The sequence below is a fragment of the Pelodiscus sinensis genome, chromosome 5 (assembly GCF_052426305.1).
Source record: "Pelodiscus sinensis isolate ZL-2025 chromosome 5, ASM5242630v1, whole genome shotgun sequence".
NCBI lineage: Eukaryota > Metazoa > Chordata > Testudines > Trionychidae > Pelodiscus > Pelodiscus sinensis.
In genome coordinates, this window is record NC_143056.1 from 123,100,355 (window position 1) to 123,113,999 (window position 13,645).

Consider the following 13,645-nt stretch of genomic DNA (forward strand, 5'->3'; position numbering starts at 1 on the left):
TCTAATGCATTGTCTGCCTTTATACAAAGCTATGTGTGTGCATCTTATACTGAAAGCATGTGCACGGGTTTTCTTTCAAATGAAGGACTATAAGCTTCAGCTTATCCCTGTCCTGACACCTCGCTTGCAATGCTGAGATTGTGGTGACCACTCTAAAGGAAAGTATTCTGGGGATGTAAACTGCCTCAGGGAGTGGTTCTCACCTATCTGCCATTCTAGGCCACATATGGAGATTTCTGTATATTATTTGGGTCTCATTCACACAAAATATATACTACTTGTATGGCCCTAAGGCGATCACATGGGCCATAGCTGTGTGCTGATTGGACCGCAGATTGAAAACCACTGGTCTAAATTGAAAACCTAGAGCAACAGAGACTCAAGTTGATAACTCATCAGAGAGCTGCTGTCCCAGTGGGAGAAAAAAATACAAAACAGGTAAATCTCTATAATACACATGATTTATGTTTCAGATAATAAAAAAAAATCCCTCTTAGGAAGCCAATTGCCAGACCTATTAAATTCAGATGGATTTTGTATTATGCACCTCTTTTTATACTCATACAGTGTAACACAAAATATACCCACTTTTCATGTGAACTGTATTCGAGTGCTTTACAAAAATTTGCACTGTCTCAGTTTTCCTTCTATGAAATAAGGATAGTGATACTGACCATCTTTGTTGAAATACTTTGAGAGTTACTGATGCAAAGGGCTTTATAAGAGCCTTGTAATATTATTAATACTAATATTATTAATACTAATATTACCAAAGTTATTAATATAGGGAGCCTCAGAGGTAGAGACAAGGGAGGGAGATAGCTTAGTACATTTTTCCAGCCAATTTCTGTAATAAATAAGATGGCATTTTGATACAGATATTTAATTAATTTGTGCCCTACTCTGAACGTGAAATCAGTTTAGCTCATCTGATTGTATTGCACATTTTATTAGCTAGTCTTGAAGCGCATGAATATGCACCAGGTGCAGGACCAAACCCTACTGTGGCTCAGCAATTTAAAATGCAGTAGGAGTAGGGGGGCAGGCTGCCCGGGTCCTACTGCTTTCAAATTGCAAAGCCGCAAAAAGGGTGGTCCCACACCTGGTGTGAGTTGGGACTAAGCTTTGCTGCTTGCCCTGCCGGCAGCAGCCCCTGTGTGTGGGGGTCCCATTGGGGAGTTGGGACCTCCCGCACACATGGGCTGCTGCTGCGAAGCAGCTCCTCTGCGTGGCAGTGGTGGGGATCCTAACTCCCCCCAGACAAGGCTGGATATGAGTCAACCCCCCCCAGACAAGGTCTGCTTCACGGCAGCAGCCCCTGACTCCTCCTCCCCCTCCTCCCCCTCCTTGCTGCCTCTGATAGAGGCAGCAGCGAAGGGGAGGGGGACAGGCAGCACCGTGGAGATGATGCTGGGGGGAACAGGCTTTTAAGATGGCTCCCACCAGCACCAGCTTCTCTCCCCCCTTGCTGCCTCAGATACATAAGCATAGGCTTATCGGGTAGTCGACTACTTTACATCCCTACTGTATCTGTGTGTGGGAGCGAACCTGCTATACAAGGGATGGAAATAACAAAAATAAAGGTAGTGCATAGTTAGATACAAATGCTCCAGAACGAGAAAGTTACATATGTTCAGACATCATGCTTACTGGGAAAAGCATTAACCAAAGAGTGGGAAGGAAAGGTAAGAATACTGAAATGTTCGTTTTTATTTTTTAATGTAGTGATTATTGCTATGAGAAATCACTTCTTATTTACAGAATCAGATATTTTTCAAAGCAGCTTTAACTCTACCTCTGAAACTGCTCACAAATATTTTGCATACAGTAATCATTGCATTTGCATGTGCAAACACTTCCCTGATACATGTACTGTGACAAAGCTCCTCTTCAACTTTGGTGGGTCCCACGCTTTCGGGCAGATTTGTCTCAGAGGCTCACAGCAGCTTTCAGTTTAGACACCAGCTTGCTGTTTGTTGAGCTACTCTCATCATGCATGGGGGAAAAAAGAGGGGAAACCAAACTTTTATCATCTCTGTGGCCCCCCCCATCCAAGTGGTACAGGGTAGGACAAACCCTTGTACCAAAGCCAGTCTCTTTTTAGTACTGAAATAGGGAGTTGGTGCAGGGACATTGAGGGGGTGGGGAGACCAGTGTTCCCACTAAGTTGCTCAATAGCACAGCTTCCCAGGTGATTAATCAGCCCCTCCCCGTCAGTCAGCTTGGTGCACAGAGCCCTGAGCCTCTGACTGGGTGGGGCTGATTAATCACATGAGCAGCAGCTCAGCTTCACATCTTAGAGGGAAGGGGGGGGCCGCAAGCCCGTCCTCTACTCCGGGTTCCAGCCCAGGGACTCTGTGATAGCAGCTGTCTGTAATGTCTCTGATAACAGCTGCATGACAGCTAGAATCTCTGGGCCACTTCCCCAACGCCTTCCCCAGCACTTTCCTTACTGCAAGGTCTTCCTCCTGGTATCTAATTGCACTTGCTCCTCTGAGACTCTCCGCAGCTCCTTCTCCTCAAACTCCTTGCATGCTCCGAGCTACCAGAAAAGGAGCCCTTTTTATCTGTCTCAAATAGTTCTTCATGGGTCCCAGGTGTTCTGATTAGTCTAACTCATTTGATTCTGGAAACTTTCTAATTGGTTCCAAGTGACTTAATTGTCCTGATTGGTTCTGACAAATTCCTGCTGGTTCTGGATTAGCCTTTGTTAGTTTACTCTGGGAACAGAGACTTAATTCAGTCTAGGGCTAATATACTTCCCTTCTACCTTGCTCCCATACTGTTCTGGCCTGACCCTATCACAGAACATAAACTGAGCTTTGCATAGATTTATGTTAAAATGTGTATGTAATTTTTCAAAACAGTTATGAAAACTTTAGCTTATGTTTATGACACAAGATTATCTTCCATCAGTGTTAACTTCTCTTCTCTCCAATGCTTCTTGCACACAAATAATACAAATGAAGGTCTCACTATTAGCGGTTGTCTACACTACATACTTGTATTTGTATAACTAAATCACTCAAGGATTTGGAAAATCCACACCAATGAGCAATGTAGTTATGCCATCCTAGTTAGAACTAGTTAGAAAGTAGTAAGAGTTTTTTTTTTTTTTTTTTTTTTTAAATTCTCGTTTTTTCTGGAGATGTATCTGGTCTGACTGGGTATGCCTGGCACATCAGTTTTCAAATGCTGCCCCTCTTGTTGGCAGGCTATCCCACTTGCAAGATAGTCACTCTAATGGTGTCCATTGCTTACAAGAGTTCCATATTGCCCCAAAGGGTAACCTTTCTGTAGCTCTCAAATCCAGAGAATGGAAGAATTGGGTAACTAAATGTGAAGTTTCTGATGATGGAGCGCTTCCTTTGATCTGCTTCCGAGTCAGGTCAGAACATATTTTTCTGCAGGGAAGCAAAGAAATCTGGGGTGGATGTGAATTCTGTGCATGTGTAGTGGCACAGAATTCCCTCGGGAGTAATGCTGCAAAGACTATGTGGTAAACTCCTGTCATCAGCCTGTCAACTTGCAAACAGGCAGATAAAAACTATATTCATCTCAGGAACTCAGAATTTTTGTTTTCCCACTCCCCTCCTCCCAACCCCCATCTCATACACTGGTAGTAGATGTTGTGAATAAGAAGGGCAAGCAGCTTTATTGTAGGTCAGGGATTCTCAAACTACATTACATTGCATCCCTCTTCTGACAACCTAAATTACCACATGACCCCAGGAAATCAGGACCTGAAACCCACTGCCCCAGGTGGAGGAACTGAAGCCTGAGCCCCACTACTCTGGGCAGTGGGGAGGGGGTCTTCAGCAAGTTTGTCAGCCCTGGTGACGCCATTAAAATGGGGTTATGACTCTCAGTTTGAGAATCACTGCTCTAGGTCAACCCCATTGGGTAGAAATCAGAAGAGAATATTTCTTTCTAGAGAACACGCTTATTCATCCTTGACACTCCTATTTTAGATCTCAAACTGTCAGGTGATCATGGCCAAGTATGACATCACTAATTACAGCAAGCTTGCAGACTTTATAAATGTCTTCCACAGGCGCACAGAAAGCACTTTTAGGCCGTCATCACGGAGGGCCAATTATTAGCCAGAACCTCTCCAGAAAACCTCCTTATACGCTGTGGACACCATCGCCAAACCCATCTCCAGTGCAGTTTTTATGTGCAGGGTGTCATGACTCCCAAACGAGGGTTGGAATATTGTCAAGGAACTTCTTTGTGGTGATTGGAAGTCCTCTGGAACTATGGCTTCAGTGGCCCCCAGGCTCCTGGATCTGTTGCTCGCTTGTAAGTCTTCGCTACTGGCGGAATTGGCGGCAGTCCTGTGGCTTGCCTGCCTGCCCCAAGCTGTTCTTCTCGATTGGCCTCAAGAATCTTAGTACTCCCTCGGGGCTGTCACTGTGCAGGGCATCTCTCCCCTATTGCCCTTGCCTGTGCTTCTCCCCACACGCCCTTCTGGCCGCGCTCTGTCTCCAGGCCTCCCGGTGGGTCTGGCTTCCTTCCGCCCGGCCCCACTCTCCTGGACGCTGGGCACTCCTCTGCCTCTCCCTTTTTCCTCCTCTCACTTTATCCTGTTCCCTCCTGTGACTCTCCTCCCTTGCTCCGCTGCCAGCTGTCCGTTGCTTCTGGGTTCCTGCTGGCCGCCTCCACCAAGTGCGCCGACGCTGCTTTTAAGTGTCCCACGGGCTGCTCAAACATACCCGCAGAGTTTCAGCATGCCACGGTGCTGGCCCCCGAATGCCGCGGCTGGCTTCGAAAGGGGGCGGTGCGAGGGCGCCCCGTCACAAGGACTCTGTTGCCATTACTGTTGAGAGTGGCTAATCAGCAATTCCAGCATTGAAAGATTCACTCCCGTGAATAGAATTCTGTTTGAGAGGAGATTAGACAATTACTGTAGATGAGAGGTTTGGAGAAGTACCAGTAAAGAATCTTCCTCCACATCTTGAGAGGAGGTGGGGCTTCACATTGTGAAGACACTTGTGTGATGGGTTCTCTCTTTAAGAGGGTGCCACATAGTCCTGGGGTATCACTGAGCCCACCTGATCCACCAATCTGGGTTTCCACTTGGTACTACTATGACAAGACTTCAGCCTGCACTTTTACCAGCAACATACGGAGGGGATATACCTAGCTGCAGAAACACAGAGATGCTGAGATCAGTTCTATATGAGAAGACTTCAGCTAAGGAACTACCTAGCTGCTCAAGTAGACATCTTACTCTGGAGAGTAAACCCAGAATTATACCATCTGGTGCTGTGCAGAGATCTGTGCAAAGATCTCTACAGCATAAGCTCATGAAATCTACCTCCTCCCTCAATGTGGAGAGGAATATACACAGCTTTCTGCTCCAAGTTATGATTTCCACAGACACTTATTTTAGACAAAACAAAAACAATTGTGTTAACTATGAAATAGATATTTTGAAGTGATTCTAAGGGATAGCAAACAGATCAAAGCAGATTACCTAGTAAATAAAATAAAAATGCAGCCTAAGCGTTATATACTAAGACCGCGTTTCTCAAACTGTGGATCCCGACCCCCTGGGGGGGGGGGAGTCACAAGCAACTTAGAGGGATGCCACGAGCAACTTAGAGGGGGGTCACAGTATCACAAAGTTTGAGAACCCCTGTACTAAGAGATCAGATAGGAGTCTATATGCTCATCCTAATTATTGGTTTAGGCAGTTTGCAGAGATTCTTGAGGGCAAACTGCATTTGGTTGCAGCTTAAAACTCCAGGTATTACTTTCAGTCTTGAAATCCTTGTAGCTTGGGTTTAGCCCTTCTCTCCCAGTTCAGTCCTTGTTTCTCAGATGTTTTCAGCAATCTTCTTGGGCAGGGAGTCAGTGAAGATGAACTACAATAATGTCACTCTCCTGCCTTAAATAACTTTTGCATATGGCGGGAACTCTTTGTTTCCAACTTTAGTTCCCACATATTTCAGAAGAAAAGCACAGGTTTTCTACGATGGAGTCTAGTACCAGGTGATTTGGTCACATGGTCCTGTAGTATTATAGGAACCATAAATTAGAGGCTGTTTTTGTAGCATTCTCAAGAAAGGTCCCTCATGGGAGAATAGCATCTTCTAAGACCGATTTTTCTCCCTAATGGTCTTTTCCTGCCAAACATCTAGACGGATTGTATTCTGTCTAGTGGGTGTTCCCCAAACATAAACACATTTGTAATAGATGTATAGACAATATTCCTAAATTCAGATAACAAAATGATACATGCATACACATAGGACAGTAATATTCAGTAGATTGTCATGTTTTCAATGATACTTCACATGCCTTGTCTTGCACAAAATACATTGTAGTTATACCATAATCATATCATTGTAATATTACCTATTATAAAGAATATGGGGTGTAATTCCACATCTTGCTCTTATTAGCCCCTCAAAATGTAATAGCAGATGCCATCAGTAATGACCCATGATTTTGTGAAATTCAGCACAGATGTGCTTACTCTAATATCCAGAAATTTCTCTGAGAAATAGCATCTGTTCTTGATGAGAAGTGATGGTGTGGGATAATTTAAAAAAAACACACACACACACACACATTTGGGCACTTGTCTTTGTTGTAATGAAGAAAGTGGGGTCTTGATAAAGAGGCAAAAGAACTAGAAGTTTATGATATAGACATGGGCAATGATGGCAGATATGACGAGGGCAAAAATAATAATTAGCATTTAATAACGGGATGTTTTGCAGTCTCTGTTTCTTGTAGGACTCAACTGTCAGACATTTGTTCAGCTATGTTAGAGAACCTTGATGTGGCCTTACAGGGGTCTGTTTGTCACCGAATCAGAGCTCTTGTTGCTATGAAACACAATATATTTTTGTTTCTTGATTGCCTGGCGTATTCCCAACTTGACAGCTATGAAGCAGTCATAGTCTAACTTTCCATCTGCAAATCCTGCATAAACTTTTATTGCATACATGTTTGTAAAGTGCCGTCCATTATGGTGGCTTCGCATATTTTATGTGGCATAAACTGGGGTTGTTTTTTATATATACTTAGAGAGTCAAGTTGATACTCTGTCAGATTTTTACTTGACTTGCATTCTGGTATCAGAATTTTGGAAAAGTTTGGTATCATTTTTCTGGATTCTACTGTAGTGACCATGTTTAAAATGAGGTGGATGGCAGATTTTTATTCATAATTATTACACTTACAGACACACATACTCTTTTAAAATTATTAGCCTTTTAAAAGCCCATATACAGTAAATCACCAGATAGACAGGTATTGATGTTGTTAACGTTTCTTGTACTCTCTCTTATTTCACAACCCTAGGCAAAAGGTTGTGGAAGGGAGTCTCACTCATCCATTTGCGCTCACGTTGTCTGGGGAGACGTTGTATTGGACTGACTGGCAGACTCGCTCCATTCATGCCTGTAACAAAAGGACTGGAGAGAAAAAGAGAGAAATACTGAATGCACTTTACTCACCGATGGACATCCAGGTCCTGAGTCCAGAGCGGCAGCCATACTGTATGTTTTAGGTTTTTCTGAAATCTCTCTAACATACTGTATAAATATTCTTGGTGGAAAAAAGAATGCTACTAATAAAAATGTTAGCGTGAATTAAGTTTGGTAGTTTCAAAGGGTCCAAAAGAAATGAGATATTCAACTTTCCTGGATGTTTAATGGGATTGGTTCCTTTAGTTTTGTTCAAAAATCCCATCTTGAATTATGTTTACATTTTGGGAACATAAACCAAAGTCCAGCAGTACATTTGAGCAACTGCATAATTTGAAATAACATGAATTGTCCCATCTGTTAATTGCTTTTCTAGATCTGGAATACACAGAGCTAGTCATGTAAATCTAAGGGCTTCACAGGCATATCCCCTGTGGAGGTATATAGTGTGGGCATCAGATTGGCAGCAAAGCAGCTAGTAAAGATTCTGGAACCAGTCTTCTGTTCTGGTGTAGGTAAAAACCCTGTTGACTTCAGGCCAGTTGTCCATGTGCACCATCAGGTTCTTCATTCTTGTTATAAATTAAGAATCAAAGGAGGATCCCTTTGCAGAAGACCACACCAGTTACTGGTGCCTTGAAGTACTTGTGGTGGCCCAACTTTGCTATTTGAAGTCACGTGTAACGTGTGGACTGAATGCAGGATTGGAGGCTAGGCAGTCTCTGAGTTCCCTCTGCTGCCATTTTGCTAGCTTTGGATAAACTTAACATTTCCCTTTTATTCCCAGCTAGACAATGGAGCTGAAACTTATTTCAACCTACTTTCAGGGGGGTGTTGGGAGGGTAACATAGTTAAATAGCTGCACTGCAAAGACATTTTGGTTTTGCACCTTGCTCCTTCACAGTCTTTAAATTCAGCTTCATAAGCTTATTCACTTGTTTTAAATTTCCTTCAAACGGGATACATGCTTCAGTGGTTTCTAAAATAATTTGGCTGGCGAGTGAGAAGAGGGGCAAACCAGGATTTAGTCTGGATAGAATGTGTTCTGAAAATTTTTTCCCCTCCATTCACACTGGTTGACCAGAAAGTATGTCTGTAGTTCTCCCTCCCCCCACATTTTCAACAGTCACTTCTGACAGCTTGGGTATGTCTACACTGCATTCCTCTTTCGAGAGAGGAATGCAAATGCAGCCAAGCGAAATTGCAAATGAAGTGCGGATTTGAATTTCCCGTGCTTCATTTGCATAACAGCATCCGGGCGCTTTTTAGAAATACCCTATTTTGAAAGAAAAAACACCTTCTAGACAGGGTTATTTTGAAAGAAGGTTTTTTTTCCCCCTCTCAATAACCCCATCTAGACTGCTTTTTTTCTTTCGAAATAGGGTATTTCGAAAAAGCGCCCAGATGCAATTATGCAAATGAAGCATGGGAAATTCAAATCCGCACTTCATTTGCAATTTCGCTCGCCTGCATTTGCATTCCTCTCTTGAAAGAAGAATGTAGTGTAGACATACCCTTAGTGTAGACAAAGCTCTAGCCAACTACCAAGGGATTGAAAGACCATGTCCTCTCACCCTGCCGGTAACAAGTCTATGTGCCACGTTGCTTAAATGTTAAATTAGAAAAAATCCCTAATATAGATGAGGCTTGTTAAATATTTTATCCAAACAAAGGGAGAGCCATGGGATAATTCCAGTCAGCTCATTTTACCCTGTGACCTTTGTTAGGATTTTAGCCTCTGGTATCTGGAGGTTATGGCAGGGAATATAGCTCTGTCCATCTTATTTTAAAAATAAGTCACTTAATGTTTAAAAAAAAAAAGCAAGACGACAGCAGTAACACATTGTATTCCTGATGGCATTGTTTCTCAACCTGTGGGTTCCGACCCCCTGGGTGGTCACGAGCAGCTTAGAGGGGGGGTTGCAGCAACTTAGAGGGGGGATGTGAGCAAATTGGGGGGGTTGCAATATCACAAAGTTTGAGAACCCCTGCCTTATGGTATAAGGTGTTAGAGGATTTTTTTGTTTTTGTTTTACAAGGGGTACTTGATGCTAGGTTATTGCCAATGTATGACCACAATTTCACGAGTTAACATCACCACTGCAGCGCTCCAGAATTGGGGATAAGGGGAAAGATCTGGGCTACTGTATAGAACAGATATGAGGGTTCACCTTTATTGTGTATGCATGGAGTTCCCATCTGTATCCTCAGTGCGAGTTCTGTGCAGAGGATGGAGAGGAGACTGCCCCATTGTGTGTGTTGTGTTTTGCAGAGCTGTTAACTTGTTCTTCCAGTGTTGTCCTGAGAGAGGCTCCCTGAACTGCCAATCAGGGGAGGTGGAGCGAAGTACATAGGGCACAGATTGAATCAGACCTGAATGGGAAATATGTGTGTAATTTAGTCCTGGGGATAAGTATTGTGTGTCTTCACCAGAAACTCTGTTTTCCGCGTTTACTCTTAAATTTAACCAAATTGAAAGGTTTGCTCCCTGAATGGAACACTGTGGTTTTTAAAGCAGTTTTAGGAAGGCAGTAAACAGGCTGGAGGTACATAAAGGAATTTGGGATCTACTTAGTTGAGAAACAGGTGCAAGATTTCAGTGGAGTTTGTCAGGGATGTGTAGTACCTCATCATATCTCAGAGCTCCAGATGGGAGCGAGTATGTGTGTGTGTGTGTGTGTGTACGCCGAATTCTTGGCATTTCTCTGAGCTGAGGGAATGTCCCACCCTTGGGTCAGAGTATTTCTGGACCAGTAGCAAGGAAAACGTGGTGCAGAGGGAAATAGCATCTGCTGGAAATAGCTCAGATGCCATTTACTTCACTAGGATCAGTTTCAGATTCCTCCATCTCTTCTTTTCCATGGCTCTCAATGGAAGCAACAAACAAACCAATCACCCCAGCTCTTCTTATTAACCAAAAAAAAAAAAAAAAAGCCCTCACAGAACTTGACTGTGGATTGAGCTGTGCATAGCTGCAAATTATATATGTGCGCTCGTGTGCACGCACACGCAGTATTGTGTGATGTGGGTGATTCCTTGGCAGTCTTAGGCAGCTTGCAATTATTCAAACATGGCAATGTTCTCTGGGAGTAAATTGAGGGTTTGCATCTCTGATTTATTCCAGTAAAAGTTAAAGATGTTTTTGGGTTTTTTTCCAGTGTATTGCATTTGCATTTTCAAAACTTTGAAAATTTTCAAAAAAGAGATGGCGAGGCAAGAGCAGGACAAGGAAAGGTTGAGAAATTTCTAGCCTTTCCCTAAAATGAATGAAGAGTTAAGATGTTATCCTGTTATCCCCCCCATGCATCAGATGTTTGGAGATGCTAGAACTCTACACTTTTGTGTGAAGGATTTTTGGTCTGAAAAGGTTTTTGACCATCACCACAATGTAGCAACCTCTGCTTACTACTTCCTTTCCTCCATCAAAAGGATGGTTATAGGAAAATGTTACTTTAATTTGCCAAAGTGGCTCATGGTTTTTTAGATGCCCATTTATAGAGCCAGTTATTCAGAAAATGCTGAGTCATCTGCCCTTTGAAAATCAGGTCCTTTTTGTTACCTCAGGTTGGGCACCTAGGAATAAAAACACACAATCACCAGACACTTTTGAAAAAAATGTCGTTTTATAGCTCATCTCTCCAAGGCTGGATGGGAGTGGTAATTTCTGTATGGCAGGTATGGGTTGCAGGACATAGTGCTTTAGCTGGACTTTCCCACTCTGTAGAGAAGTAAAATAAATTCCAGTTCTTGTGATTTCTTTGAAGTTCATACTCCCTGTGAAGAAAACAATGGTGGCTGTTCTCACCTCTGCCTACTGTCTCCCAGAGACCCCTTCTACAGCTGTGCCTGTCCCACGGGAGTTCAGTTGGAGGATGATGGCAAGACCTGTAAAGCAGGTAAGGCTTTGCTTGTCTTTCTACAGCAGCTGCATTGGCTGCTTAATAATTTAATATTAAGGAATGAATTAAGAGGGTCTGTTTAGAATGCTCTTAGCTAAGTAAAAATGCTGACGATGGGGATGTTATGATTTCATAAACCGTGTACTCAGCTCTTTGGGTATGGAAGGAGTAAACATTATAGTTGGATAAACAGCTGCACCAGTTCTTGGAAATATCTCACATAGCCTTCTGTTTATCCACTTATAAAACATACATATCTGCATTTCAAGTGCAGGGCCTTCTAGTATCTATGGAGAGAAACTAGTTATCTTGTGAGTAAGTCACTGCACTGGCACTTAAGGGATCAGGATTCAATTCCTGCCTCTATTACATATATTACCTGTGTAACCTTGGGAATGTCACTTAGTTTCTCCACACAGAACATTATTCTGAAATCAGTATTTCTGGTTAACTCCATGTGTGGATTCAAAATTAATCAGAAATAGCTAATCCTCTTTAAATTCACATTCTGCCTTATTCCAAATTAACGCGAATGAATAGCCATACTCTTGATGCAGGTTTCCTAAAACATGGGGCATGCTTCCTAGTGTAGGAACAGAGGGTATAAAACATTAGTCAAGAGGGCACAGACACACCTCCCAAATGTTTTCTCTAGAAGTCTCGGCCTTTGTTTAAAAACAAAAATCTCTAGCTATAATGGTTGGACACACAAGTTTGAATATATCGCCCAAGTTAGAGATGTTAAATTTACGTTATTATAGTAATCAAGTAGTCGATAGAATTTTTATTGACTACTTGATTACTTGATAGGGGAAGGCAGCCCTGCTCAGTCGCGGCTCACGCTAGGGCCAAACCACACTGTAGCTCCACAATTTAAAAGGCAGTAGGAGCTGGGCAGCCTGCCCTCCAGCTCCTACTGCATTTTAAATTGCAGAGCTGCAGCGGGGTTTGGACCCTGACCTGGCACAAGCAGGGACTGAAGTGGGTTGCCTGCCTGCCCAGCTCCTAAATTTAGTAGGAGCCAGGCAGGCAGGCAGTCTAGCTCAGTCCCTGCTTGCACCAGGTTGGGGATCAAACCCCTCTGCGGATCTGAAATTTAAAATGCAGTAGGAGCTGGAAGGCAGGCTGCCCGGCTCCTACTGCCTTTTAAATTATGGAGATACAGGGTGGTTTGGTCCTGGTGCAAGCCAGGACTGAGTGGGCTGCCTGCCCAGCTAGTAGCAGCCCCTGTCCACGGGTGGTTCCCAGCTCCCTGCTGGGACCCCCCCATGGACAGGGATTGCTTCAGGGCAGCAGCCTCTGTCTACAGAGGTCCCATTGTGAAATTAGCCCCCTTCCCCCATGTACAGGGCATGCTGCCGGAGCAGCCTCCCCTGCCTTTCTACCTCTGCTGCCTCTGATAGAGGCATCAGCGGGGGTGGGAGGGAGTGGAGACAGTCCTGGGGGAAACTGGCTTTTAAAATGGCTCCCCCCAGCACTGGCTCCTGCTCCCCCCCCCCGCCCCCCCGCCACTGATATAGAGGCAGGGAGGGAAGGGAAGAATGCGAGTAGTCGACTTGACTACTCGATAAGCTTAAGTTTACCGGGTAGTCGACTAATCATCTACTCTCTTACATCCCAAATCCAAGTGCAATGACACCAAGATTTGCCTAAATTTCCAGAGAGCCTGAAATGTAAGCTCTGAAGTGTGAATTATCCTATTAAAGTCAATGGGTGCTAATTCAGATGCCACTGGATATCTACATATGTACTCTGGCAGAGGGCCTCACTGTTTGAAATCATGCTTAGTAACCAGTTTGGGTAGGCCCTTAATAACATGCCCGTCTTCAACCCTGGTATGATTGGTTTAACTTTCTGGAATTTTCCTAATTTCCCTGGGGAGAGGAGAGGCTCAGCTTCTACAAATTTAGGAAACAATTTCTTTACTCTTGACTTTCAGAAGCACTGAACTGCCCATGTTGGTGAGAGCTGCAAATGCTCACCATCTCTCCTTCAGCCATTTGGACCCAAGTTTTCCTCTTGTAAAATGGGAATGGCAATACTTCCCTGCTTGACAGTGGCACTGGGAATAAGTACATTAATATTTGTGAGGTTCTCAGGTCCTATAGTGATGCTGCACATAAAAATAACTAGATAGATAGACTGGGTTGCATCTATCTTTTCCCAAAATGGCATGCTTCTGCCATAGCATAAGTAAAGGCCTATGATCCCCTAAAGTTTATTGCTAGTGTGGGAGGTATAGAAATACCTGTTGTAAGTCTGAGCAGTGGTTTTGGCTATGGTTCTCAGCTCGTGGGCAGCTGA

At 43.6% G+C, this 13,645-nt stretch overlaps 1 protein-coding gene across 2 annotated transcripts in view; it reads left to right on the plus strand.

Moving 5' to 3' along the window:
• The window catches only part of LRP5 (LDL receptor related protein 5), a 223,354-nt gene that overhangs the window by 75,632 nt on the left and 134,077 nt on the right, over positions 1 to 13,645 (plus strand). For both annotated transcript variants that reach the window (XM_075928318.2, XM_075928319.2), the window contains exons 4-5: positions 7,318 to 7,514; positions 11,207 to 11,338. In XM_075928318.2, the coding sequence (XP_075784433.2) occupies positions 7,318 to 7,514; positions 11,207 to 11,338 (329 nt within the window). The remainder of the gene's footprint in view (positions 1 to 7,317; positions 7,515 to 11,206; positions 11,339 to 13,645) is intronic.